Genomic DNA, 25920 nt, shown 5'->3' with positions numbered 1-25920 from the left:
GTGGGTAGAGTGACTAAACAGCTAGAGAGAGGAAATAACCATCTCAGATATCATTAACATAACCCAACTCCCACTACCTTTTTTTCCAGCGATTCCATCTCGTGTTGAAGGATGCTTATATATCCCGACCTGAAAAAAAAGCCCTGACCAAAAAAAAAAAACAAACTAGGTATCTGCGCCGTGATGAAATGCATGCTTGTTGAACGTTTCGCCATTTGCCTCATCCATGTTAAATGCGTGTTGGTGAGTAAAGGCACCACATCATGTTGAGAGATGGATGACCTTTGGAGGAGCAATCATGTCTACAGCATCTTAGATGCCGGCATCCAGACGCCAGCCCTCGACGGGAAGAGGGAAGTCGTTGCACCAAGAGGCAATCTCTTTCTTGAGGTCGTTGATCTTCTGGACCTCGCCGCTGGCGACGCGAGCCTTGAAGTCCTTGAGCTTGTTGGCCTCCTTGGGGAGAGCAGCCTGCTCCTCCTTGCAGATCTTGATAGCCTCATCGATGTACTTGCCGACACGCTCAAACTCCTTCTCTCCGAAGCCACGAGAAGTCATGGCGGGAGTACCAATACGGATACCGCAAGGGGTGAGAGCAGACTTGTCACCGGGGATGGAGTTCTTGTTGCAAGCAATGTTGATCTGCTCAAGGACGGCCTCAACACGGGCACCGTCCAGGTTGTGCTGGCGAAGGTCGACGAGGACCATGTGGCTGTCAGTTCCGTCAGACACGAGCTTGTGGCCGAGAGTCTTGAAAGTGTTCTCCAGGGTCTTGGCGTTGGAGATAACCTTCTCCTGGTAGGCCTTGAAGTCAGGGCTGGCAGCCTGCTTCAGGGCAACAGCCAGAGCAGTGATGGTGTGGTTGTGAGGGCCACCCTGGTGACCGGGGAAGACGGAGAAGTTGATAGGGTTCTCGAGGTCGTAGAGGGTCTCCTTGCCGGTCTTGGCATCGACGGAGCGGACACCCTTGCGGAAGAAGATCATGGCACCGCGGGGACCACGGAGAGACTTGTGGGTGGTGGTTGTGACAATGTCGGCGTACTTGAAGGGAGTGGGGATGACCTCGGCAGCAATGAGACCGGAGATGTGAGCCATATCGACAACAAGGTAGGCACCAACAGAGTCGGCGATCTTGCGCATGCGCTCGTAGTCAATGAGACGGCAGTAAGCAGATGTACCGGCAACAAGGACCTTGGGGCGGAAGAGGATGGCGTTCTTCTGGAGAGTATCATAGTCAATGATGCCGGTGTCGAGGTCGACACGGTAAGGCATGGTCTCAAAGTAAGTAGAGATAGCAGAGATCCTGTTGGTATGGTTAGCATATTGCCACAGGCGTGACGGGAGTGATGAACTGTTGGCAAACTCACTTCTTCTGGGGGGTCTGGTAACCGTGGCTCAGATGGCCACCATGGGGAAGGTCGAGACCCATGAGACGGCCGTGGACAGGCATGATGGCCTGGTAGACCTGGAGGTTGGCAGGGGATCCAGAAAGGCACTGGACGTTGACACCCCACTTCTCGGAGTCAAGGTGGAAAGCCTCAAGAGCACGCTGCTGGCAGAGACGCTCGATCTGGTCAATGTGCTGGTTGCCGCCATAGTAACGAGCACCGGGGTAACCCTCAGAGTACTTGTTGGACATGGGGGAACCAAGGGCATCGAAGACAGCGCGGGAGGTGATGTTCTCGGAGGCGATGAGGATAATGGACTCGCGCTGACGCTTGATCTCATCCTTCTGCAGCGGGTGTAAGTCATTGTCGACTGGAAATGGCCAAGACATTCAATTGAGTAGGACATACCATGATGGAGGCGACCTCGGGGTCAGAGTCGAGGAGAGACTTCTCGAGCATCTAGAGGAGTGTGAGTCAATGGATCTTGTATACCCTCAACAATGGAACGAGGGGCAATGGCGGGGGAAGGTAAGGTAGCTAGCTCACCTCCTTGTGCGACTGAGAGAGCGCATACTCGGCGTTTGTGGGAGACATTGTGAATGTTGTTGGTGAGTGTTATAGAAGAAACAGATGGGATGTCTCTCTTTAAGATTGATGATGATGGAGTGGGTGAAGGAGGAGGAGGAAGGGAAGAGAGTTAAAAGCATGTGGGAGATCCAGGTAGAAGTAGAAGTAGCTCTCCAGAGAGGTCCCTCTGGTCCAAAGAAAATTTTCCGCTTTTTTTTTTTCCTTTGGCCTAGTCTACGGGTTCCGAAGACGGCCACCACAGACTCACAGAGGTACGAGTGGTGAGCTAGGGACAGGTTAGCGCATGCGGCAAAAAAGCTCAACTGTGCGGAGCGTGAGCCTCAGAAGCGATACAGGAGGATGAGCACTGAGTTGGCGGGGTCAATTAGGTGCAGTTTTTGGAGGTGCGGGGTCATTAGCCACTGGTTGCTAGGTGGGGTCCAGCCCAAAAGTTAGCCCGTCCCATTAGCCCATGTCATACAATTCCATTGGCCTTGCTGGGCTGGCATGGTTACCCTGAAGATCGACTCATGGAATATATTGGATGGAATATGTTTCTTTTTGCCTCTCGATGTATACGACTCATGAGTATGAGTTGGATCTCGGTAGTATTATGCTAAATTCCCTAAGTTTCTGCTTGATCTGGTGGCATCTGTATGGTGTGGAATCAAGGTTAGTTGACTGTCGTGGCACATTGCATGACTGTGTTAAGTGCCTGTAGGGAGTAGGTCGGTGGCCCATTGACTCAACACACTCACACATCATGCATTGTCGTTCTTGGTACAACCCGAACCACCTCCAGCGGCAGTCAATCCAATATCCAACAATCTTCCCTTCCAACACCGAGGCCATGTTAAACACCGAAATACGACAAAACTCCGTATTTGGCTTCACGAATTCTCCCGATGTTGTGATGATTCTCACGGCGTGACCTCCCGTAGAATCCGATCACGTTTCTCCGAATCAAACACAGAGCGCACCCCGCGTTTAGAGGTCCATCGAAGACTCAATGGCAGCAGACTTATGAGATCTGCCGGTCTCCAATAGGCATCTGCCCATTATTGGAGGTTGTTGACCTTTCCCTGGATTGGGCGACCGTATTCTATCTCATTTCCACGCCTCGAAGCGTCAAAAACAGTCGGTGTGGCTCAGTTGGTTAGAGCGTTGGTCTCATATCTGGAATTAGATTGATCTGACGAGAAGTCAGAGTTATCCAAAGGTCGAGAGTTCGAGCCTCTCCACCGACAAAATCTTTTGATTATTTTAACAATCAACAGTTTCCGTTTTACTAGTTTTACTTTTTACTTGTTCTCAGTAACTCTTCGGCTGATGTTCAGAGAAATACAGAAGACGGCGCGGACTTCAGATTACAGTACATAAATGATTAAGAGACATAAAGAAAATTCGGCTAGAACTACAAGGAATTCGTCCCTCAGAAGACCAGAGTACATTATCTGCGTAGTGTATCGGGCGGGCTGTACCTCTCCTACCAGGCCTGAAGAATCTAGTTTAAATATCTTCTTACAGGTTGAGGTCAGCTACGGCGTTCAAAAAGGGGACGATTGAACTCAAAGCAACCCTTCACGCTGCCTCTATTGTCCAAGTCGATAGTTCATCGTCCGTCGGACATTGAGGACTGATCGAAAAGGGCAAGTATGATTTGCTTGCTGATGGCTCCCCTTGGCATATATTTGCTGGTAAACATCTTGGCCCTTTTGACTTGGAGGTGAGTTCCATGAAAGGCTCTGACATGCGGTCATGTGCAACAGGTATTGCTAGAGGCTTCGGAGCAGCCACAGGAGGTTCAAAGCCTCCAGCCTTTCAACAATTATGATGATATCACGATGTCCCGTAGTCAATATTGCTTCTGGGACTTCGTAGAGATCAGTCAGGAAATGTCATAGAGGATAAGTAATCCGGCTATGCACAAAATCCAATCCGGAAGGAATGCCAGAGTCTGGAGAACTGGACTTTACCGTATAAGATGAGGATAAACTCATAATCAGACCAAATACCAGTCTCAGCCCATATACGGGTTGACGGCCATGTTTCACTGCGCCTGTCCCTCCCTCCAGTCTCAGAAAATCGCAACTGTTTGTTCCACAACTGTGAATCATTACAACGAGTCAACATCGCATCACTGTGACTAGGCGACTTTAGCTGCAGGTGAGACAAGCAGATGGTATGCGCTCCTCAGCAGGTGCTGGTCTCTGGTGTATGTACATATGCGCTACGTAGCGAGGCAAGGGAGTTTTGCTTCTGTCTGTGGCTGCTGGAGCCAGCCATTCCATCTTGACTCGAGGGATAGGTAACAATTCATTGTGGCGCGTGATTCCGTGTTGCACTTGAGTATTCATAGTCGGAATGTGACTGACATTGGATATCACAGCAGTTGAGAAATGAGACCCTGCTAGTCTTGGATAGGACGAGGATGTGGAAAAGGGTTATGAGCTTCAGAGACTGTCTCAAGCGGACACTTACGGAGTAGCAGCGGTTCAGATGCGCTAAGAGTGAAACCTTGTCAAATATCATTCTAGAAGAACTACCTAGACTTGGTATAATGACTAAGGAAGTGTTGTCCTTGTGCTGAGTGTCATATCAGTTTCTTAGCCTGATTATTATTCGACTAGCAAGACGAGTAATGGATAGGTACGTAACGTGTATCAACTCTACTAAAGTGTCTGAATACATCCAAGGAAACTATTGAATGGATGACCTACTACGTATACCTAGCTGTCACGTTCGAAGTCACATGACTCTGTATGCAGACCCTTATGCTCAGGGATTGAAGAGATTAAGTGCTCCCTGACGTTCGCGCTAATAGACATGAGCTGTCGTTGCCGAGGGACCCCATAGTGGATCGGTAGTTGGGAGAAATTGTACCTAGTACACCTCCTTAAAAAGCAGGTTGAAACTAGGATAGAAAAAAGACTGTCTACTTTAGTAGTTAAATACTTGGAAACTCTTCAAAGCACCCGTAGTCAGGTATCGCGATGGACTGATCTTGACGCCAGTTAGCGAGTTAAGTTCCTCCGAAACATAGCCCAATGAAGGAAAACAAGAGGTTGGGGCCCTAGCCAGGGGTAGAAAGGCAGAGAGGGAGGGCTGCAGTCGGGTCCAAGAAAAGCTGGCGCGATCTCTCGGTGGAGAGATGTTAGGCAGATCCTGGGTGAAATGATGAATGGTTTCTTGTCCTCTAAAACACGCCCGCCCATCCACGCCATGTCCTGCAGGGCCTAGGCCCAGCCCAGGCAGTCCCAGCACCTACCCTCAAGGGGCAAGAAAACACTGAGCCTTGATATAAGGTGTCAAAATAAACTTAGTAAAGAATACCCTAAGTTTAGGCTAGATTTACCTAATATTTTTATCGCTTTAGGTCACGGTCCTGAGTTTTCTTTCCTCCCCTAGCCTACGTAGGTGTAGGTGTATGTACGTACTTCGTCATGGAACTGGAAACGTTAGGTCGTGACCAGATTGACAGATCTTGATCCCTCCCGTCAACCGGATAGTTCTCGCAGTCAAGACAATGCCATTCAGACCCAATATCAAGAGTTGGCATCAATATGATATTTCCGGCTAGCATTCCACAAACCCATATATTGCTATTGAGGAAATAGTACGTGTATGTCCTAAGTTAGGTCAGGTACTTTTCATCTTGTCAGCTGCCGAACCGCGAGGTTTATTTCCTACCGAATACCCATTCCCGGCTGTCGGATCACCTTTACGGAGGCTCGGCCCGGTGCGACTTGTCATCGTTCAGAGATGACGGATTTTCATAACCAACTGAGAACAAAGCAAAGAATCAGCCTCATGCCTCAACTAATACAAAACGAAGCGAGACCCATGAAATTACAATTCTGACGCAGGTGAGTGAGCCAGAGCAATAGCGGCTTGCCTTCCTGGTCGCATAACAACGAATAAGATTGCTGAGATAGCGGATCTTCACAATGGACAACAGAGCGAAGGAAAAAGCAAGTTCGCATACATGGGCGTTGTAGAGTGGGTGTTGTGCGTCCGGCATACTGGTAGGCACGAGTGTTCTACAGTACACACAGTGACAACCTGGCCTTACTCTGCGTAGAGGCCTGCCCGGTAAACTGGGCCATCCCTCTCTAGAAGCTACTAGGCCTGCTTGGGAGAGCTGAGGGCTAGAATCATTGCAGAGCACACATATTGCCAATGCTGAATCAGATCACGATGAAAAGCGCTTGGCTGTTCTGTTGTGCACCTTGTGTGTCACGGTGCAACGTTCGGAGAACGGCAGCGGAAGCTGGCTTGTGCGTGATTGAGGCTGCATGTAGCCTTGTTTGGAGACTAGGTAGTATTGCTGCGATGTTGTGTGATCTCATTCTCGTCGAGGCTCCTCCTCTCCAGATGGCGATGGCATCATGTTATCCATCCGTGTAATATGACTTCTTCGCTTTCATGACTCTCCCTCCATGCAATCATAAGTGGCCAACCTTGAACTTCAGGCAACCTGCTTCTGAAATAAAGAAGACCAAATCTTGCGCTTGAGACCAGGACACGTTTGGTGTTGTACAACATAAGGTAGCCTCCCAGCACGACATGTATGTGTGTACCTCGCGCAATGTAGCATCTCCTGTAAGTCGTTTCTCGCGACGACGTAGGATTTTTTTTTTTTTTTGGTACTGGAGGTGGTATGCGGATGCAATCGATTTGTGGTCGCACCGCATTTGCGTGTCCTAGGTTGCATATATACTCTGTGCTCAATGGCCTATATGACACCAAGATGCTGATGGTGATAAACATGGGTCACATGGGTATTTAAACTGACATGGATGCCTCAGATGCTTGGATGCAGGAGGTGATGCAAACTTATGGAAAATGCTCCCAGTGACAGCAACGCTCACGTTGTTGGCTTGAACAGATGCCACCAGCTAAGTACGTACAAGGCTCAAACAACTCTCGCCCAGCGAAAAACACCAAACTTGAAACTGAATTGTGTCGGTATTAGGACAAAATCATGGACCAGTCAGGCGATCTTCCTCAAAGTTTCAAGGTTACCCGGTATTGGGAGTCTGGGACACAAGAGAAGTGTTCTGAGCGCTCATGGCCAAGACGATATGTGCCAGTATTTACACCTTCAAGATCCTGCCAAGGTCTCTTTCATGAATGGCCGGAGATGTCTCTGGTTATACCACTGAAGCTCTCGTACATACTGGTAAGCTCCCACCAGCACTCAATCTGCAGTACTTAAGCACCTCCACTTTTGATCTGTGTCAAAGAAAAAAGTACGTACACTTACCTAAACCACCTCATCTAATAAGGTACAGTATCCGTACCGCCAGGGAAAAAAAAACTGCAAGCCCGCTATCATCATCTGTCCCATTTTCTCCACTCCACAGCTCCATGTCTCCATTCCCTAAGCCCCCGGCGCCGGTTGATCCCAGAGTCAACGCCCAGGCCAAGGTTCACGCCCATGACTAATTCGCACGCCCCCTCCTCTTCCCCCGGAGCTGCCCTTCGCCCCTTGCCCCACCTTTTCTTGTCATCTCCCGTCCCCATCTGCATCGTCACGCCCAGACAGCCCCAGCTTAAACGAGCCCTGGCGTCCTTCCTGGCCCTGGCTCCAAAAGGAAGACAGTCCTCCCATCACTCACTTGCTACCGCGGATACCCAGGGCCATCCCATCCCATCCCGTGGCCCATCCTTTTCTCATTAACGAGCTTCACCTTTTGTCTCTCGCCTGCCCGGGTACCCGCCAGTGGCATTCGTTGATCCGTCCACACTAAATGTGACTCGACGATACTGTATGACACCCCTACTGGTAGTTCCTCGTTGCTATTGTTTTCCCCTGGACGATGGCTATACGAGATATAAAAAAACCACATATTCTTGACGGAAGGTTATTGTAGAAAAATGACCGTCTCCCCTCTCAACCAAACCCTAACCAGCCATTCATCGTTATCTAACTTTATCTGTGATTTTTTGCCCTGCGGTTTCTTTGGGTGCATCCCCAGACCGCCAACAAGCGCGTTGCCGCCCCCTCCCTAGCAATGGATGGCATCACCGCACCTATAATCCAACCAACGGCATCGATCCAATGTCCATTCGCGGCGGAGAGGGAATGACTCTACCGATTGGCTTCCAGCTCTCCTGTCGTCTCTCGCTTTGGGGCTAGGCTTAGTAGTCAGACAACAGACCTTGGCCCAAGCACAAAGCAGACAGGCAGAGAGCACCAAGCCAAAACCACAGTGCTCCCTTTTTAGCAACGCCTGCCCTGTGGTGCACGGCTGAATTACTAGTATTATTTACGAACAACATCAGCCATCAGCGACCTCTTCTTGCTTCGTTGGCCCAAGGGTACACCATGGTGATGATGAGTTCTCTGGGCATCGTAGGCTCCGCCAGCTGAACCACGAATCATATTGCTTTTTGCTGTCATTGTGCATCGAGTTGGGAGACTCTTCATGCGATATTGGTAGTGACAGCTCGATTGCTTTGAGCCATGAATATAATGGCATCAAGACATTTACATCAGCGGCTTTCCCCTCCTCTTGTATATGCACATATTGAGTCTGAATATGCCATCTATTCCACGCACGTCAGATCGCATTGAGGAAAAGGGAATGATTGAATCTTGGGTGTTGTTAATACATATGCAGGTAGTCTATCATACAGCACTTTGGTGGCCAAGGTGACAGGGCAGAGGGCATACATAATGCGCTAATACGTATGTTCCTTCGGTTTGGGCCCGGGAAACCCCTTTTCCCTCCCGCTCGCTCGTTAAGGTGTTTCCCTGGGCCTCCCCAAGCCAAAACAAGATGTCATGTTCCGAAACGGCGCACGACTTGCTTACGAGAAAGATGGCTCCGAAACACGTGGGAGACTTCCGGAACAGTTTAGCGGCGAGCCCGGCAGGTGGTGAAAAGATTAGCCATTCCATTGCCATCCATGATCCATCCAAGTCCCGTCCATGCGATAACAATAAGATTCCATTTGCTCTTCTACCTGACTTCTTCCGCAAAGCCACCACCGCCTCGATCTGATGGGCCACGATTCTTTTATCCAGCTTCCCCTAACATCCACCCACGGCTACATCATCGCTTCTCAACGGGGATTTGTGTCGTCGTTGCACAATTCGTTTGCCTGCTCGTCCTCGTTATTTTCTGATCATGTTTCTCGCCAATCTATGTCTGATACATGATGGTATCATGTATCTATTACCCGTCGATCATCACCTGTGACCATTGTGTGATTTGGGCTCTCTCTTCTTGTTCAGGTTACTGCAACCAGATGGTAACAAACAAACTCGAAACCTTTTCTTACGGTCGCTTGAAGAGGCTACTCGTGCAGCAATGCTTGCCCCATCAAGACGTACTGTACATAGATCAGCATGCTCGTTGTGCTATGAACCCATCACTCTGCCTTTGTCTCACCTCCATCCCAATCCCTAATTTGTCAAGTGCTAAGCTCAGTGTCATACCTCACCCTGGCAGAGACGAGACAGGGCACCACCCCAGGACTGTCTGTTTGAGGTACGTATCCGCTGGAACCTCTTGGCATGCATTTCAGATGCGCCACACAAAATGGAAGATGGGGGACGTGCGTTGCTGGATTTAAATCGGTATCGTTTCGCTTGGCACCCTAGCACCCCCCGAGATGAACACCATCAATCAGTATCGATGCATGCGCGACTTTGCTCGGCTGTCTGTTCGCCCAAATGTAGACAGCCTTCTATGCGGCCGTACATGACAGACTGAATAATAGCACAAAGGTCGCTGTGGCGGCGGTTGATGTGAACTCGCCAAAACATGGTATCTCTCATATATGGTGCTAAAGGCTCTGGCCGAATTATTCCATGACGTTTTTTCATCCGCCCTCACTCTGATCAGCACCAGATAAGCAGAGGCGGAATATCAATGTCAATGTAGGCGGACGTGACAGGACATGCACGCCCGTACTTTGATTCATAATATCTATATCGATAATAGGGCATAAAATGGTATGGTGAATGAACGTTCGAACCTCCAAAATCACAGCCAAATCATATAACTCTGATGACTCCCGCTTGTCGAGTCCTCCTCGTTCTTGCGATGCGTCGTGTCAACTGAAAGGTTGAAGCGGAGCCTCTGTAATCCCTTGCGCAAAGCGCCACTGATCCGTAAGGTATCCGTAGGTCGCAGAATAGAAAGACAGGGACCTGCTCGGTGCCCCATATTTATCTCATGCTTAGCTTTAGGTTACCTTTTGAGCGTGCAGCTTGCAGACTTGCAGTTGCAGTTGCATGGCTGGTATCAGGTCCAGTACGTAGGTACTTCTCTCTAGGTGGTACGTGCCTGTAAACCGCCGCCACCGGGCAGTAGGCGGTAGGGACGTAGGGGACTAGAGAGTGAAGGCTACCTATGCATGGAGGCTAAGCCAGAGTAGGTTGGCGTTGTAGGGAGGGTGTGGTTTGCCGGGTACAGCATCGGAAACTGAGGTGAGGTGAAAGGTGTGAGGTGTAAGCTATGAGCTAACCGAACCTAAACTAACCCAACATAACTGTGAGTGAGTGAGCCTCGAGCCTCGAGAGCGCGTGCGTTGAGTTGGATGGAGTCCGGGTAGTGTGTGTGAGTGGGTTCATAGGTATCCCCCATCCCACTCCACGCCACCGTGCGCTTAAATTGCCCGCTGGTCGTGGGTAAGGTAAGTTTGGGAACGGGTTTGCTCAGGTCCTTTCTCCCCATCCTGTACTCCTCACTTTCTTCTTCTGCAACGCATTCCATGTCCGCGAAAGGCCTCATCCGTCGCGCCTTGGATTGCCCTGTATCCTATCTCTCCCTTCATCCCGCTATCTTCTATTCCCATCTGTGCTGCCATTGACCCTCGATCTCCCTGTGTATTGTTTTCGCAGTGCTTCAGCCTTAGCCGCGGCTCTGCTTAGACGTTTTGTCCAATTCGCTTCGCCCTTGTTACTCGCTTGGTAGGGGCCACTATCATCAACTCATCACGAACCCTTGAGTTGGAGCAGCTTTCTGAATCACGACCGCGACTCTCCTTTCCCTCAGCCCACGTGGTATTAATTCGACTTCGCGTCTGTCGCACATCAGCTGTCAAGTCCGACCCCTGCTGCACCATAGCAACTCCATCATCGCCAGTTTCAGTGCCGACCTAATGGCGAACCATCACGCGTCGCCGACCATGATGCAAATGCAACAGCATCAGGGCCAGGTGCCCCCTCCTCCTCCGCCGCCGCCTCAGTTTGCGCCATCACATCAGATCGCGGCCATGAATGAGGCTGTTTGGTTGCAAATAGGTTAGTGGTTGTCGCGTCGTGTTCGCAAGACAAGACGACATAGGCTGACGTATGTATAGGGAGCTATGCAGAGGTTTTGCGCAATCCGGATGAAGCCATGCAGGCATACGAGCGCGCTCTTCAGGCGAACCCCAACTCAACCCAGGCCATGAACGCAATTGGCCTCCTCTACAAGACCCGTGAAGCTTTCGAGAAGGCGCTCGAGTTCTTCCGCGCCATCGTTCAGCTTGAGCCCAACAACGGCGAAGCTTGGGGAAACCTTGGTATGTTTGCTGCCATGACGCGACAGCACGACGCTGACCAATTACTCAGGACACTGTTATTTAATGACAGAAAATCTACAAAAGGCCTACGATGCATATCAACAGGCTTTGGTTAACTTGAGAGACCCCAAGGTGAGTAATTGCACGCCAGGTGGAATATTCGCATTACTCGCAACATGCTGACAAGACAACGCAGGATCCTATGTTGTGGTATGGTATTGGCATACTGTACGATCGATATGGCAGCTACGATTACGCCGAAGAAGCGTTCTCTCAAGTTATGAACATACAGCCTGACTTCGAGAAAGCAAATGAGATCTATTTCCGACTCGGTATAATATACAAACAACAGAACAAGTGGGTTCAGAGTCTTGAAGTACGTTCTGGTCTTGTGCCCACTTTTGATGCGTATAGCTAATCTCTGCAGTGCTTCAAATACATTGTCAATTCTCCTCCTGGTCCCTTGACGCAGGAAGACATCTGGTTCCAGATTGGTCATGTTCATGAGCAGCAGAAGGATGTAAGTTTCTTGCCCTAGCAAACATGGCGCATCCCTAATTTTATACAGTTCGATAGCGCTAAGGCTGCCTACCAACGTGTTCTGGACCATTCACCCAACCATGCTAAGGTTCTTCAACAGCTTGGTTGGCTGCATCACCAGCAGAGCAACACGTATGAGAGCCAAGATAGAGCCATCCAATATTTGGAGAAGTCGGTGGGCGCAGGTATGTTACGAAAGCAAAACAATTTGAATCCCTATTCTAACATGCGGCCAGACAATCAGGATGCCCAGAGTTGGTATCTCTTGGGCCGATGCTATATGTCGCAGCAGAAGTATCCAAAAGCTTATGAGGCTTATCAACAAGCTGTCTATAGAGATGGAAAGAACCCAACTTTCTGGTGCTCCATCGGCGTGCTTTACTATCAAATCAACCAGTACAGGGATGCACTTGACGCTTATTCTCGCGCCATCAGGCTGAACCCTTATATCTCAGAGGTCTGGTATGATCTGGGAACTTTGGTATGTTTGTATCGGTCAAACTTTTTCCCCTTCGTTGTATACTGACAACTTGATAGTACGAAAGCTGTAACAACCAAATTACGGATGCTCTAGATGCTTACCAGCGTGCTGCTGAACTTGACCCTAACAACCCCCATATCAAGGCAAGACTTCAGCTCCTTCGCTCTGGTGGTACCAATGGCGGACCTCCTCCTGCTCCTCAGCCTGCAGATGTTCACCCACAAGCTTACCAGGCCGCTGGCCCTGTCGGACCACAATGGGGAGGATCGACTCAACAGCCGCCTGCTGCCGGTCCTCCACCACCTCCTCAAGGCCCAGGAGAGAACTGGGCGGGCAGACTGTCCAACATCAACCCTCCACCGCAACCCCCCAATCCCTATGAAGCACGAGGCGAGCCTTTCCGGGGAGGACCTGCACCACCTCTGCGACAACCTAGCCCTCAGCAAGAGCAGTTGCGCCAGCCCTATAACGATCCCAACCGAGGCGGACCTCGCCGTGGTCAAACACCCCCTCCTCCCGGCCATCAGTACTCTCAACCACCACACGCTCCTCCACAATCCCAGCCTTCTGCTCCCGCTTCTGAGCGACGAGTCGCAAATCCTAACTGGGGTGGAGCGACACCATCAGCATCAGCACCCCCACCCAGCAACATTAATGGCCCCAACGGTCCTAACGGCATGGCTCCTTTCCGGCCTACCAACAGCCCTCGACCTGATGGCCGCCCTGTTCATGACAACCGCATGCCTTCACCAAAATCCGCATACCCCCAGCATCAGGCCCCTCCTCTGTATCCTCAACATCCTGAGATGGCTGCTCAGGGAACTGAGAATGGCCCCCAAGGACCATCCGGGCCGCCAGGACCGCCTCCTCCACCCGCAGTGGCGGAGGCTGCCATGCAGAGAATGGATGACCGGCCACCTTCAGTGGGCCCCAAGCGCATGCGAGAGTGGGAAGAAGAATCTGCTGCCAAGAAGCAAGCCAGTGAGGAAAACCGAGTTCGACTCGAAGACATGCGTCATCGAAGACCGTCTACTCCTCCTCGTGACAACTATCGTCGTAACTCTTCCGAAATTCGGCGACCTGATGATGCTCGTCGACCTGATGAACCACGTCGCGAGGAACCCCGCAGGCCCGAATCAGCCCCTCGCCATGCCACTGAGAGCTATCATCCCTCAGAAGCAGCCCACCACCCCCCGAGCCACGCCTCCGGTCCCAGCCACTTACCACCAATGCAGCAGCCACCTACTCCGATGTCTGGCGTGGTGCATGAGAAGCCACCAGTATCTGCTACACCTAAAGAAGATCGTCCCCCAAGCCTGGAACATGCGCCACCTCCTCCTCGCGCAGCTCCCCCTGTCGAGCCTGAAAGAGCAGCAAGAAAGATGGACGTTGACGAGGACTACGATGATAGCGGGGAAGACGAGAAGAAGGCGACTATTGTCACAAATGGCTCTGGTCCCAGCTCGGCGGCTGGAGATGCCAAGACATCCACTCCCGCGAATGCTGGTGTAAACGGGGTTTCTGGTACGGTCACAAAAGTTGAATGAATGCCAGTTTGACAGCTGCTTGTTATTTATGAGTTGAAGACATCTCTTTATCTGTGCCGATTAGTCTCTGCCTTTTTGTATACCACTATTATCTGGGGGCGTGGTTTCTTTTGTTTGGACGGGGAGGCTGAAGACAGAAATTCAAAACCGGGGGTTATGGTCCTTCTTGGCTACGATTTCACCGGCGAACAAGAGTATTATGCACATTAATTTCCTTACTCTGATCAATAAAACTCAGTTGTATCTTGTGTTGTTATACACCTGACAAACCGTGTTCATCCATCCAGTGACGTTGGACTGTAGACATTTCACACTACCCCTGCTGCCTGAGTCCTGACTGTACATGAGCACGCTAGACCACCTTCAGTAACGATTAAAGTCACGTGAGTAGTTGAAGGGTTCTTCGGTCTAGTCGGTGTAGAATCTAGCCCTCGATTCTTTCGGTGTCGGCTCGGTGAGTGAAAGTCTTGCTGTGCACGGGCCACCCCACGAATTTCGAGCGATTCGCTTAAAATTTCGCCCACAGTTTATTTCTTTATCTCTTCTTTTTCAGGCTTTGACAACTCAGGTTCATACTAACCCCCTCAAACCACACAGCCAGCCCAAGATGAGTGTGAGTGAAGATCTCAGCAACGAAAGCAATTGCTTCAGTTTGGACAAACTGACAATATGTACAGCACCGAAAGTATGAGGCTCCCCGCCACGGCTCCCTGGCTTATCTGCCCAGGAAGCGCGCTGCTCGTCACCGTGGAAAGGTCAAGTCGTGAGTATTTTCTCCTGCATCAGCAAAGATAGAAAAAAAAAAGATCTTTTTGGCAATCTCTCCCAGCTGAGGAAGACATTGGCTAATGCATTGGGACCAACAGCTTCCCCAAGGATGACCCCAAGAAGCCTGTCCACCTGACAGCCGCTATGGGTTACAAGGCTGGTATGACCACCATCGTTCGTGACCTCGACCGACCTGGCGCCAAGGCCAACAAGAAGGAGGTTGTGGAGGCTGTTACTATCGTCGATACCCCACCTGTACGAACAATGCAGCCCGCTTGGCTATGTGCCTATGGCTAACATCTTTTAGATGATCGTTGTTGGTCTTGTGGGATACATCGAGACTCCCCGAGGCCTGCGATCCCTCACCACCGTCTGGGCCGAGCATCTGGGCGACGAGCTTAAGCGCCGATTCTACAAGAACTGGTACAAGAGCAAGAAGAAGGCTTTCACCAAGTACGCCAAGAAGCACTCCGAGAACAGCGGTGCCTCCATCACCCGCGAGCTCGAGCGCATCAAGAAGTACTGCACCGTCGTCCGTGTCCTCGCCCACACCCAGATCCGAAAGACCCCTCTCAAGCAGAAGAAGGCCCACCTCATGGAGATCCAGGTCAACGGTGGTTCCATCGCCGACAAGGTCTCTTTCGGCCATGAGCTCTTCGAGAAGCCCGTTGACATTTCCAGCATTTTCGAGCAGGATGAGGTTATTGATGTGATTGCCGTCACCAAGGGTCACGGATTCGAGGGTGTCACCGCCCGTTGGGGTACCAAGAAGCTTCCTCGCAAGACTCACAAGGGTCTCCGAAAGGTTGCTTGTATCGGTGCTTGGCATCCTTCCCACGTCCAGTGGACTGTTGCCCGTGCTGGTCAGCGAGGTTACCATCACCGAACCTCGGTCAACCACAAGATCTACCGCATTGGTAAGGGCGACGCTGACGACAACGCCGCCACTGAGATCGACGTCACCAAGAAGACCATCACTCCGTATGTTGACCCAATCCTGCCAGGTATCGGCTGACGGACAGTTGCTAACACTTTGATAGTCTCGGTGGTTTCGTCCGCTATGGTGAGGTCAACAACGACTTCGTCATGGTCAAGGGTTCTATCCCTGGTACCAAGAAGCGAGTCATGACCCTCCGAAAGACCATGTTCCCCCAGACTTCCCGAAAAGCCCTCGAGAAGGTCAGCCTCAAGTGGATCGACACCTCGTCCGAGTTCGGACACGGTGCTTTCCAGACCCCTGCGGAGAAGAAGCAGTACCAGGGTACCCTCAAGAAGGATCTTGCCTCCGCTTAGAGCGGCTGCTTGTTTTCTTTCTTGTCTTGACCAATTCATTGCACCGGTGTCGAGGGTTGGTTCGTTACTACTGTACGCCTTGCGTTTGGGCTGGGTTAGGTTACAACTGGCGTGGAACGTAAAAAAAAAGTCCAGCCAGAAGAGGGATGGCTTTCAAAAATTCTAACGAGATTCCCAATGTTAATATGACTGTACCTTCTTTCTCCGGTGAATGTGTGTTTGACTTGAGCTTGTGTCCCCTCTGTAGCTGTCTTGACGAAACTCTTTTGTCGAGACAAGCAGATATATATGCCTATATTGTCGTGAGGCTAAATTGCCTTTTTACATGCTCTCACCCCATCATCCGCCTCGAGCTGCGTAGACTACGGAGTACTGCATGGGCCAATTGGCTTTTTTTTTTTTTTTTTTCAAGATCTGAAGATGCTAATCTAGGAATATATAAAAGCGAATGAGGCAAAAGACACGCAGGCCAGATACCACAACAGGAGTGATATTCATAGCAATACAAGGAGAGCACCATATGTTAGGCTGAAAGAAACACCATATTATCAAGTCTCGGTGGATCACATAGTTGTTGCCTTAACCTTGGTTATAGTTTAGACACGCTTTATTGTACTGTTCCATGTCAAGATGTATGTTTCTAATTTTATGCTTGCCTTTTTTGCAAAGTTTATTATTCCCAAGTGAAGCTCCCTTGTGATTCACGTTTATTCGAACTCAACCTTGACCTTGCGCAGTCAATATCTACCAGTTGCAGACAGGAATTATTCTTTATTTGTTCATCCCCTGATATATACGCAATCATGGGGAAAAAGAAGAGCAAGAACAATAATAGCACGGGAGCCGCTTCGAGTGCACCAGCAAGTGCGCTCACTACGACCTCAACTATCGCAGCGGACCCTATACTTGGCTACAGGATCCGGGTTCTTCTCCACGATTTCCTCAACGTCACCAAAGATTCTCGTTCACAGAAGCGCCTCAACTCTACGACTGACGAGCGATATATCAGTGTCCCATACTTTGATGAGGGACAAGCTGCGGTGGTCAAAGCAGCGATAATAGATGTTGACCTTGCCAAGCATGTTTCAGCTGCAGCTGACGATATCGAGATTATCGATCGAGATTTGATCTCACAGCAAGGAAAGAGTTTCGAAACCGCAGTTCGAACACTTCTGGGCGGTTTCCTCGACAAACGGCGTGCTAGTGGCGATGCTCGACCTTGCGGGCCTCATCACTTGGCACCTTTGTATGCCAAGTTCTTTGATATTGATTTGGAGGAACTCAAGGAGGATAAGTTCTTGGGTCGTCTGAGGAGAGCCGGCATCTAGTTGAATCAAAGTTGTAGGTATAAGCGCACTACCTATGTACTGCGGTAAGGATGGGTTGTAAAGGAGGCTTCAGCACACCAATAAACACATACTGGCAACATATTCGTCGCCCTTATAATCGCCCAAGATCTTGCTTTTGGCTGAAAAGCTAGATGTTCTGATGACTGACTCCAAAGGTGTATAAATAAGTGGCTGCTGCTCGTCCGCAAGGATGATCAGGTACACTCTCGATAGACGTTAGTACTGACTAATAACCCACTAATTTTAGGATGGTGCTGATCTACGGCTTGTGATTGGTCGATATATTCCTGCCGCGAATCTCATGCCTGACGTCACCCCACTCCCCAAACTTGCATCTGCATTTGCGTTACAGCTTTTGACTTGACGCCTGAGCTGAGACCTCTCCTCTCCCAATGACACTTCGAACTACTTTCAGACGCCTTGCAAACCTGAATCTTCTTGGCTCTCTTTTGACCCGGAATCAAACCGTCCTCCTCCCACGAACAGCTACAGCTACCTCTCGACACAACACAAGACTACTCAGCAACACCAGATCCCTCAACATGTCAAACGACGACGATTACATGGCTTTCCTGAACAAGGCCAACCAAGACACCGGCGCTGATGCCGCGACTCAAGAAAAGGCTACCTTCAAGACCAAGGACCAGGGCGCTCAAGTCCCCAAACCTATCAGTGACGTGTGCAAGAACGCCGTATACACATCCGACGCAGACGAGCCCTTCCAAGAGGTTTCCCTCAAGTGGGAGGGCAAGAATGGCCTCCCCAGCGAGTGTAGGAGCTACTCTCTTACCTATGAAGATGGTAAACTGACATGTTGTTAGCCGAATTCGCCAAACTCATCAACCACTCCTCCCCCGACTCGGCGGACATCAAGATCCTTGATCCTCTCAACTGGGATTCCCACGGAAAGTACACCGACGTCATCGAGGCTGTTCGAGAAGCCTCGCAGGGTAATGACGTTCGTGTATATCAAGTGACGAGAGATGCTACGAGGACCGAGTATTGGGTGGTTTCGCACGCTGACGGCAAGCTGATTGGTGCCAAGGCACTCTCTGTTGAGAGCTGAGCGCGCACCGGGGGACACGTAATGGTATTTTGAGCGTTTGCTACGAGAAATTTATGAATTAACGTATGAGTACGTCTGGGTCTGCTGTCTTTGTTGACTCGTGCATGACTTCCCGCGTGTTAAGACACGGATGGGGCACAACTGTTTCAATAGCGTGAGGATTCGGCTGAACACTGTGATCCCATGGCGTTTTCGTTGAGAGATAGGTCTCAGCGGCCTCTAGGATCATATCTCTTGTTTGTATTTTAACAACTTTCGATATTTATGGCCATCTTGGTAGGCTCGTCTATCCGTCATAGGATATATTACTGCCAATCTCTAATAAACAAGCCTTTGGGCCCCAGAAGACTCCAGACCATACATCAAGAAGATAAAATCAACTGGCCAAGGAGCGAACCAAGTTCATCATAAACCAAAACCGAGGTTGAGATTGTCTTAAATGTCCATGCAGACGCAATTATGCACTATGTAGGTATTACTGTATATATGACACCATTGATACATATTTCCAACCATATCCAGAAGGGCATCCATAATATTCCTAGAAGCAGAATGGAGTCTTGATATACATAAATGGCAAGGTTACTTCCAGCCGGAGTAACCACGTTTTAATCAAGTTCAAGCCATATTAATAATATGATCTACGGCTTCCTTGTCAACCAACCCGATTACAAGCGCTAGATCGTGTTTCTAATTACTCGTTAGGTATCACGATCACTTGTTGTGATAGAACCCACCAGTGACTCGATTTGCAGTTACCCTAGATAGAACTCCCTGGTTCTGTTGACTAGGTACATCAACACATCCCGTGACTGGGACCAACGATATTGTGTTAGGGCTACTCTGTGCATTGCAATGGAAACGCACGAGATACAGAACTAAGCTAAGGGATAATTTCATGTCCGTTTAATGTATTCATTTCTCATAAATACCCACTTTCGAACTCGGTATCTCCTTGTTACCGAATCCTCCTTATAATTACATTGACAGAACTCCGTTTAATCAAATGCTCCAAGACCGCCGGTGATGTAAAAAACCCAATAATCAAACATCCGTGTCTTTCCTGTCACCTATTCAATCTGTACGTAGCATATCTGGCGGCACCGGAGAATCCCTCTTTAGACCAGGACTGGGACCAAGTCTACTGAGAGTATTTTCTGGTAGCATGAGTATGACTTGGCTCTCCTCATCTTGGCGCGCGATTGGAGTCTTGAGATCCAAGTCCATCTCGCCAGTCATGTGTTGAGATCCTTCTGGCACTGAAAGACAACTGCTCGCGTCAGACATTTCAACGTCGTTATCTTCTTTCAAGATGCCGCTCAAGCTCTGAAATTTATCCGTTTTTGGTGTCGGTGCCGTGAGAAAGGTGATGAGGGGTGCCTTGATGGCCGTCACAGGTGTCTTGATCTCTTCAACGTCCTTGGCTTTGGCAGCCTCAGCCCTTAGGGCAGCAATGGAGCCCCCAATGTTCTCGTCATCACCATCATCCTCTTGGCCAATTGTCCATACCCACCGACGCTTCTTCTCCCTTTTCTTGCGCTTTGAGATTCCCTTGGGCCCTGACGGGGAAAGCGGAGTACCTGATGCGGCCAGTCCTGTCATGCGGCGACGCATATCCTCAAAGGGCCCGGGTGTCTGCCCTCCATCTTGGATCTCGTTTGGTGTGAATGCCAAGGCTAGATGGATGGCACTCTGAGGCTGAGGGGGCACACATGGAGGGGAGTGTGGTGAAGCCTCTTCAACAAGGAGGTCAATGTGAGATTTCGTGTACTTGTTTGTCACAATCTCCTGAGTGAGGGGGTTATTATAGCACACTCTTCGATTTGCTCTGTCTTGGAGCCGCCGTGACTGTCGCCGTGGAGACGGAGGAGGAATGGCTGTAGGTGGAGGAAGAGGCGAGTTGCGTAAAATACTGTGAAGTGATCGAGGATGTGTGTAAGGGGCCTGTAGGGTCAACTCAGCAAGAGTTTCCGGGCGAGCAAGAGCACGCTTCTCGGGTTGTAAGCTACCATCCCTTGCTGGGGCCGCGGATATATCAGCAGGGGAAAAGCTAAAGGCCTTGGGAGTGTTTGAATCCATTGGACCCGCAGACATAGGAGGCGTGGCCGTCATTGTGCTCGGGTAGTTGATTTCCAGTCCTGGATGTGGCGAAGGAGCTGTATCGGATGAAGGAGTCTCAGGGCATGAAGCGACATAAGGCGTAACAACTCTGTGTTTCAGGTCCTGTCGTTCCACTGGAGTTGTCAAGCTGAAAGCTTGTAAAGTATTGATGGCAGTAATAGGCTCATGCTGAGATGGGGCAGCCCTTTCGATTGTAGTAACGTAGACATTGGACAACGTGTTAAAGGCAGTTGGATCTTTGGGGTCCACTGCGTAACTTCTTGATGACCTGGTGGCCGGACTACATGCTGTCTTGATCTGAAGTGAAAGCCGGGGCTTCTTGGGCGGAGCTTGAGAAGATGCCATGATGCTAGATGTAGCTGTAACTGTAGTTGTAGTTGATAGGTAGACCAAGAAGGCTGTTGTGCCCGAGTACACAAGAGATGAGCTGCCAAATTCCCTCGTTGAGTTGCAAGTGACTGTGTCTATCAGCCAACAGACAAGCAACCAACGTCCAACGTCCAACAGGCCTAGGCGGAGACGCTGTTACCGAGAGGCCGGAACCGACAGGGATTATAAAAACGTTGCAATGTCAAAAAACGCAGAAACAACACGAACAAACAGCGAGAAACGAGGACATTGCGTCTATATAGGATGATACACAGTGAGACATGCATCTCACTGGATCTTGAGTGGGCGGGGAGACATGACCAGGGCTTTCATCTGCTCTTTGACCCAGTCTTGACACCCAAACAAGCGCCCCTAGGGATGCATGCAGTGTGATAAGCCTTCCATGACCTAGACGCGGAAATATTGGGGGGTTGAGAAGGATTCAGCCCTGGGAGACTCTAACCTGCCAGAAGCGTAGCAAGTTGACGAGGATGTCATTGGCGGCTGCTGTGGTTGGCTCGCCAGAGCAACTTGGTGGGAAGCGTTAGAGGCGCAAGCGCCGAAGTTGATGTATGATCCTGGTGAGCTTTAATCATGTCCAATCACGCGGCTAACAAGTCGGCTCTTTCACTCGCGCTGGCGTCTATGCAAGAGGGTGGAAATGTCCCCTCCCTTAGACGACATGGCGCCTTGGCATGGAGGAGTTGAGAAGAGAATGACTGGTCATTTGCCCTATCGTCATGCTTTTGAGAGTTTCTCTTGCATGTATAAACAAAGACGATCCTTCCCAAGTGTCTAGGGGCTTTTTCGAAAAGTCGGTATGATCCTTCGACAAGAACAATAACCCAACGGCGGCGGGGTGATGCTCAGCCATGTTCTAAGCCGTGAAATGGACAAGGCTTGTCCTTGTTTTCAAAGCTTCGGCCATCTTTGTTGAAATTGCGCTTGTTTAGTTAGGGCTGACACAAAAGCGCTGACAGTCTTCAAACAAACAATAACAAATGTGATGAGAAGAGTGATTGTCGACAACAACCAAAGTCCAGAAACAATTGACAAAGTGCGGTAAGGATGTCTTGTCCGCATGCAAGTCTTGCAAAGCCCAGAGTTGACGCCATTGGCTGGGCCAGACAACCTTCTCTCGCAAATCGAGCATATACTTGGGCGGCTACAGCACAACTGTGGATGGCTGCAACTGCGTCGTAGTGTATGTCTGGACAAGGATCAAAGCGGGGGGACTAGAGTCAGACTCGCTTGAGTTGAGAAGGATCGGAGACAGTTGAAGAAGTGGCTGGATCGTACAGACAAGATGTTGACTTCTCCTGCAAGATTGTGACTGTTTATTAGCCAACCGAGCATCGAGTCCACCTACTCGTCAAAAGCAGGGATGAGGTGTTGGTGTTTGCAGTATTCCTGAGAATGACAGACATACAGTAGCACCCAGCATGTCACATAATGGGTACCGCACCCGTAACTCTGTTGATGTTTTCCATTGCAAATTGATTTATATCGCTTCATTGGAATGAATGAAGCAGAATTATTTGCTTATTCGCAGTGGACACGAACATGTATGTCCCATGTGTCGAGAGAGAGCAGCCTGAAACAAAAGTATAGATATCGCGTATATCTCTGCGCCTTATCAGATTCGAAAAACAAGACCTGTTTTGCTCTTCGGGCGATTAAATACAAGGTGATTGATACCATCAAGAAAACCAATCGTTGTTTGCTGATACGGACAACTTGATGATGATGATGCAGGGCGTGGTGTAAGTCACATCCATAGAAATGGAGGTAAGGACGCATCAACGCCTCAGGCACCCCCCATCGTGGACAGACCCAGCGCCTGGGCACGCACATCTTAGGGACCTTGGTACTGTACCTATAGGCAACACCACTACTAAGTTTGCAGCCCACCTCAGGCACACCGTGAATGAGCACCCGAACTAATGGTGCATTCCCATAATTTCATGGATGCCCAGAATTGATCTCATATACCGGCTCTTCCGTTGCACGCAGACTCATTATTCGAATCCAAAAGACCGCAGATTCAAACGAATTGATGAACAAGGCCTTAATATTGAGTTGTATTTCACTCTCGACAACTTCCGTCTGTCCGCTGTCCGCCCGCTCGCACATGAAACTTGAGCCCATGTTCCCCAATCCTTCGCTCATTAGGTTGGCAGCCATAATCAAGGATGGAGCCGCCGAGGAAGAAGAGACCTAAAAGGAATGACGCTCGAATTATACTGCAATTCGTAGGTTCCAGTCACCAAGAAGCTCCAATCATAACCTCGGTCGTTGCTAACTGGCTGGACTGCATAGGACTATGACTGTTTCTATGCACAGGTCTTTGAGAACAAGGACGCAAAGCTCAAGAAACTGCCACTGGGCGTTAAGCAAAAGAATTGTCTAGCGACCTGCAACTACAATGCTCGGGCTCGCGGTCTCAAAAAGCTTATGTCCGTCTCTGAAGCGAAAAGACTGTGTCCAGAGCTTGTCCTCGTCGACGGCGAAGACCTTACCCCCTTCCGTGACATGAGCAAGACCCTGTTCAACTTCTTTAAAACCTTTTCGTGGAATCACAAAGTTGAACGTCTGGGATTTGATGAGGTGTTTATGGGTATGTTGCCATCTCCCACCCTCAACAAGTTATAGTGTTGGCTGAGACCACAATGCTCTCGCAGACGTAACGGATATCATTGAGTACAACTTATCCTGTCTCAACCGGGCATTCCTGGAAGATTCCTTCTTTTGCCTTTCCAAAAGTGATCCTGAACGAGGATTTCACTGTGATGTGACGAGCATTGCTGGGTGTGTTGAAGGCTTACCCGATTCCACCCCTGACCTTAGCAACCCAGCCTATATGCGCCTCATCTTGGGATCACATTTTGCTCAGTTCCTGCGGCAGCAGGTGGAAGAAAAACATGGGTTTACATCCACTTGTGGAATCTCTACTAACAAGATGCTCAGCAAACTTGTCGGCAGCAAGAATAAGCCTCGAAACCAGACGACACTAATGGCTATTACTGAAGACGAGGTGATCGCCTTCGTAGACAGCCATAAATTGCGAAGAATTCCAGGGCTAGGGTTTAAAACTGTCCAGTTACTGGGTACTCAGGCTGGTGCTGACATGAGTAAAGGTGTTTCCGAGATTCCAGAGTTGAGTGACAATCCTGTGACAGTTGCCGATGTGCGCCTCCACCCTGACATCTCGCCCGGAGCAATAGAAAAACTGCTTGCTGGTCCTGGGTCAGAGAAAGGGGTAGGTGTACGAATCTGGAGCTTACTACATGGAGTCGATACAACTGATGTTAAGGAAGCCAGTGATGTGCCAACCCAGATCAGTATCGAAGATACCTATAAGGGCTTAGATACGCTGGCACAAATAACGGAAGAGCTACACAAGCTATCGTGCTCACTCATAAGGAGAATGAGGACAGACCTTCTTGTACCTGACGATGGGGCAGACACTCCAGGGGCACAAAAATGGATTGCCCGACCAAAGACATTGCGATTATCGCTCAGGACATGGGCGTATCTGCACTCAGCGCAAGGCCAGAATTACAGTCGGGTCTCTCGATCTGGGTCTCTACCGCCTTTTATCTTCGATTCCAAAGATGACATAGCTCATATCGCGGAAAGGCTTGTTAGTGAAGCTCTGTTGCCACTGCTCCGGCGTCTGTCTCCGGAGAAGGGACAGCGATGGAATCTACAGATGCTCAATATCTGCGTGGCAAACATGGTTGTTGGTGCAGCGGATGACAAGACAGGAGCAGGCAGGGATATATCTGTCATGTTCAAACGTCAGGACGAAGTGCTGAAGCCCTTTCAAGTGATGGAAGACAAGCATGTCGCACAGAGTGAGGAAATTACACAAACGGTGTCAGAAGGCGACGGTGAAGAAGAGGAAGACAATGATTGGGAAACGGGTGACAATGCTTTGTGTCCTCTTTGTGGTCATTGTATTCCTTTGTTCGCTGTGTCGGCGCATCAGAGATATCATGAAATGGAAGGGTCTGAATAGGCATGCAGTGTCCCGTGTGCTTTGACCATGATATTTCCCAGGCACGAGTATGATATGTTCTTTGCTTCTTTGCTCCTACGCTTTCCTACTCGTACTATTACAACCCTGAAAGACGCCAAAAGGAAAGATATGTGATGTTCTTACACAAAGCTTCCAGTTGCAGCGCATCGATTTTGCAGCTATCACGCGGCGCGCCTCATGCTCACCGATGGCTCGACCGAAATACGGTAACACAGCCCTCTGATTTGTACATCGATTAGCCACGATACACCGGGTAGTGAAGCCGAAGGTCTTTGCGTGACACTAGGAGCTCGATTGCTTCAGGATGTTCGACTGAATGACAATGTGGCGGATATCCTTGATCGTTACAATATTGAACTGGAATCAGGTTCAAAACGTCAACACTTGGATATACCCGCACTGTTAGTTTGACGAATGCTTGGGTCGATCATGTCTTTCACTCAGACATCTCCTTATCGATTAAGAGCCCAATGGGTACTGAACAACCTCCGTACGGGTTGCGAGTAACACAACGTCGCGGAGTTGCAGCCCCCTTCATCCAGGGGTCAAAGTATCCTTTTTTTATGCACTGATGGCGTTGATGAAAAGTATGTTGGAAGCTCAGGATAAAACGAATTTTTATAATAGAAGATGACAATAACAATCAAAATGTAAAATAATGTCGAGTTTCACTGACCTGACCGGCAACATGCAGTTACATGAGGCCCGTAACGAAGTGAAGCGACCCGGGTCCATGCCTCTCTGCCTACCTACCAATACGTACAATCAATCATAGGTACTAGAGGAGCAGGTGCACGCAGTGAGCCGAATGACCCCATACACATCGTACATTGTGACACTGCTGCACCCGCGTTTGCCCCCCTCCCC

The 25920-nt window shown here is 49.7% G+C and overlaps 7 protein-coding genes across 7 annotated transcripts; 5 read left to right on the top strand and 2 right to left on the bottom strand.

The window, feature by feature from the left end:
* Nucleotides 1-312: 312 nt before the first annotated feature.
* FTJAE_3510 (serine hydroxymethyltransferase cytosolic) lies at nt 313-1982 on the bottom strand (the record flags this gene model as incomplete). The annotated part of the gene is made up of 4 exons (XM_037349816.1): nt 313-1303; nt 1368-1732; nt 1797-1847; nt 1935-1982. The coding sequence occupies 4 exons, from the start codon at nt 1980-1982 to the stop codon at nt 313-315; spliced, it is 1455 nt and encodes a 484-aa protein (XP_037209355.1).
* Nucleotides 1983-11099: 9117 nt separating this feature from the next.
* Nucleotides 11100-14045, top strand: FTJAE_3509 (putative TPR-containing protein; the record flags this gene model as incomplete). Its single annotated transcript, XM_037349814.1, has 8 exons — nt 11100-11214; nt 11274-11477; nt 11548-11609; nt 11665-11853; nt 11905-11997; nt 12046-12202; nt 12254-12498; nt 12555-14045. The coding sequence occupies 8 exons, from the start codon at nt 11100-11102 to the stop codon at nt 14043-14045; spliced, it is 2556 nt and encodes an 851-aa protein (XP_037209354.1).
* Nucleotides 14046-14652: 607 nt separating this feature from the next.
* Nucleotides 14653-16106, top strand: FTJAE_3508 (60s ribosomal l3; the record flags this gene model as incomplete). The annotated part of the gene is made up of 5 exons (XM_037349813.1): nt 14653-14658; nt 14723-14808; nt 14912-15068; nt 15121-15794; nt 15854-16106. The coding sequence occupies 5 exons, from the start codon at nt 14653-14655 to the stop codon at nt 16104-16106; spliced, it is 1176 nt and encodes a 391-aa protein (XP_037209353.1).
* An 803-nt stretch (nt 16107-16909) lies between these two features.
* Nucleotides 16910-17434, top strand: FTJAE_3507 (uncharacterized protein; the record flags this gene model as incomplete). The annotated part of the gene is made up of 1 exon (XM_037349812.1): nt 16910-17434. One exon carries the CDS (start codon nt 16910-16912, stop codon nt 17432-17434), a length of 525 nt encoding a protein of 174 aa, XP_037209352.1.
* A 413-nt stretch (nt 17435-17847) lies between these two features.
* On the top strand, nt 17848-18521 carry FTJAE_3506 (uncharacterized protein; the record flags this gene model as incomplete). Its single annotated transcript, XM_037349811.1, has 2 exons — nt 17848-18226; nt 18277-18521. 2 exons carry the CDS (start codon nt 17848-17850, stop codon nt 18519-18521), a joined length of 624 nt encoding a protein of 207 aa, XP_037209351.1.
* Nucleotides 18522-19595: 1074 nt separating this feature from the next.
* On the bottom strand, nt 19596-20987 carry FTJAE_3505 (glucan 1 4-alpha-glucosidase; the record flags this gene model as incomplete). Its single annotated transcript, XM_037349810.1, has 1 exon — nt 19596-20987. One exon carries the CDS (start codon nt 20985-20987, stop codon nt 19596-19598), a length of 1392 nt encoding a protein of 463 aa, XP_037209350.1.
* Nucleotides 20988-23203: 2216 nt separating this feature from the next.
* On the top strand, nt 23204-25032 carry FTJAE_3504 (DNA polymerase iota subunit; the record flags this gene model as incomplete). Its single annotated transcript, XM_037349809.1, has 3 exons — nt 23204-23263; nt 23331-23628; nt 23693-25032. 3 exons carry the CDS (start codon nt 23204-23206, stop codon nt 25030-25032), a joined length of 1698 nt encoding a protein of 565 aa, XP_037209349.1.
* Nucleotides 25033-25920: the final 888 nt, after the last annotated feature.

The sequence above is a fragment of the Fusarium tjaetaba genome (assembly GCF_013396195.1).
Source record: "Fusarium tjaetaba strain NRRL 66243 chromosome Unknown NRRL66243_c0000068, whole genome shotgun sequence".
NCBI lineage: Eukaryota > Fungi > Ascomycota > Sordariomycetes > Hypocreales > Nectriaceae > Fusarium > Fusarium tjaetaba.
This window is presented reverse-complemented; position numbering and strand designations above follow the sequence as displayed.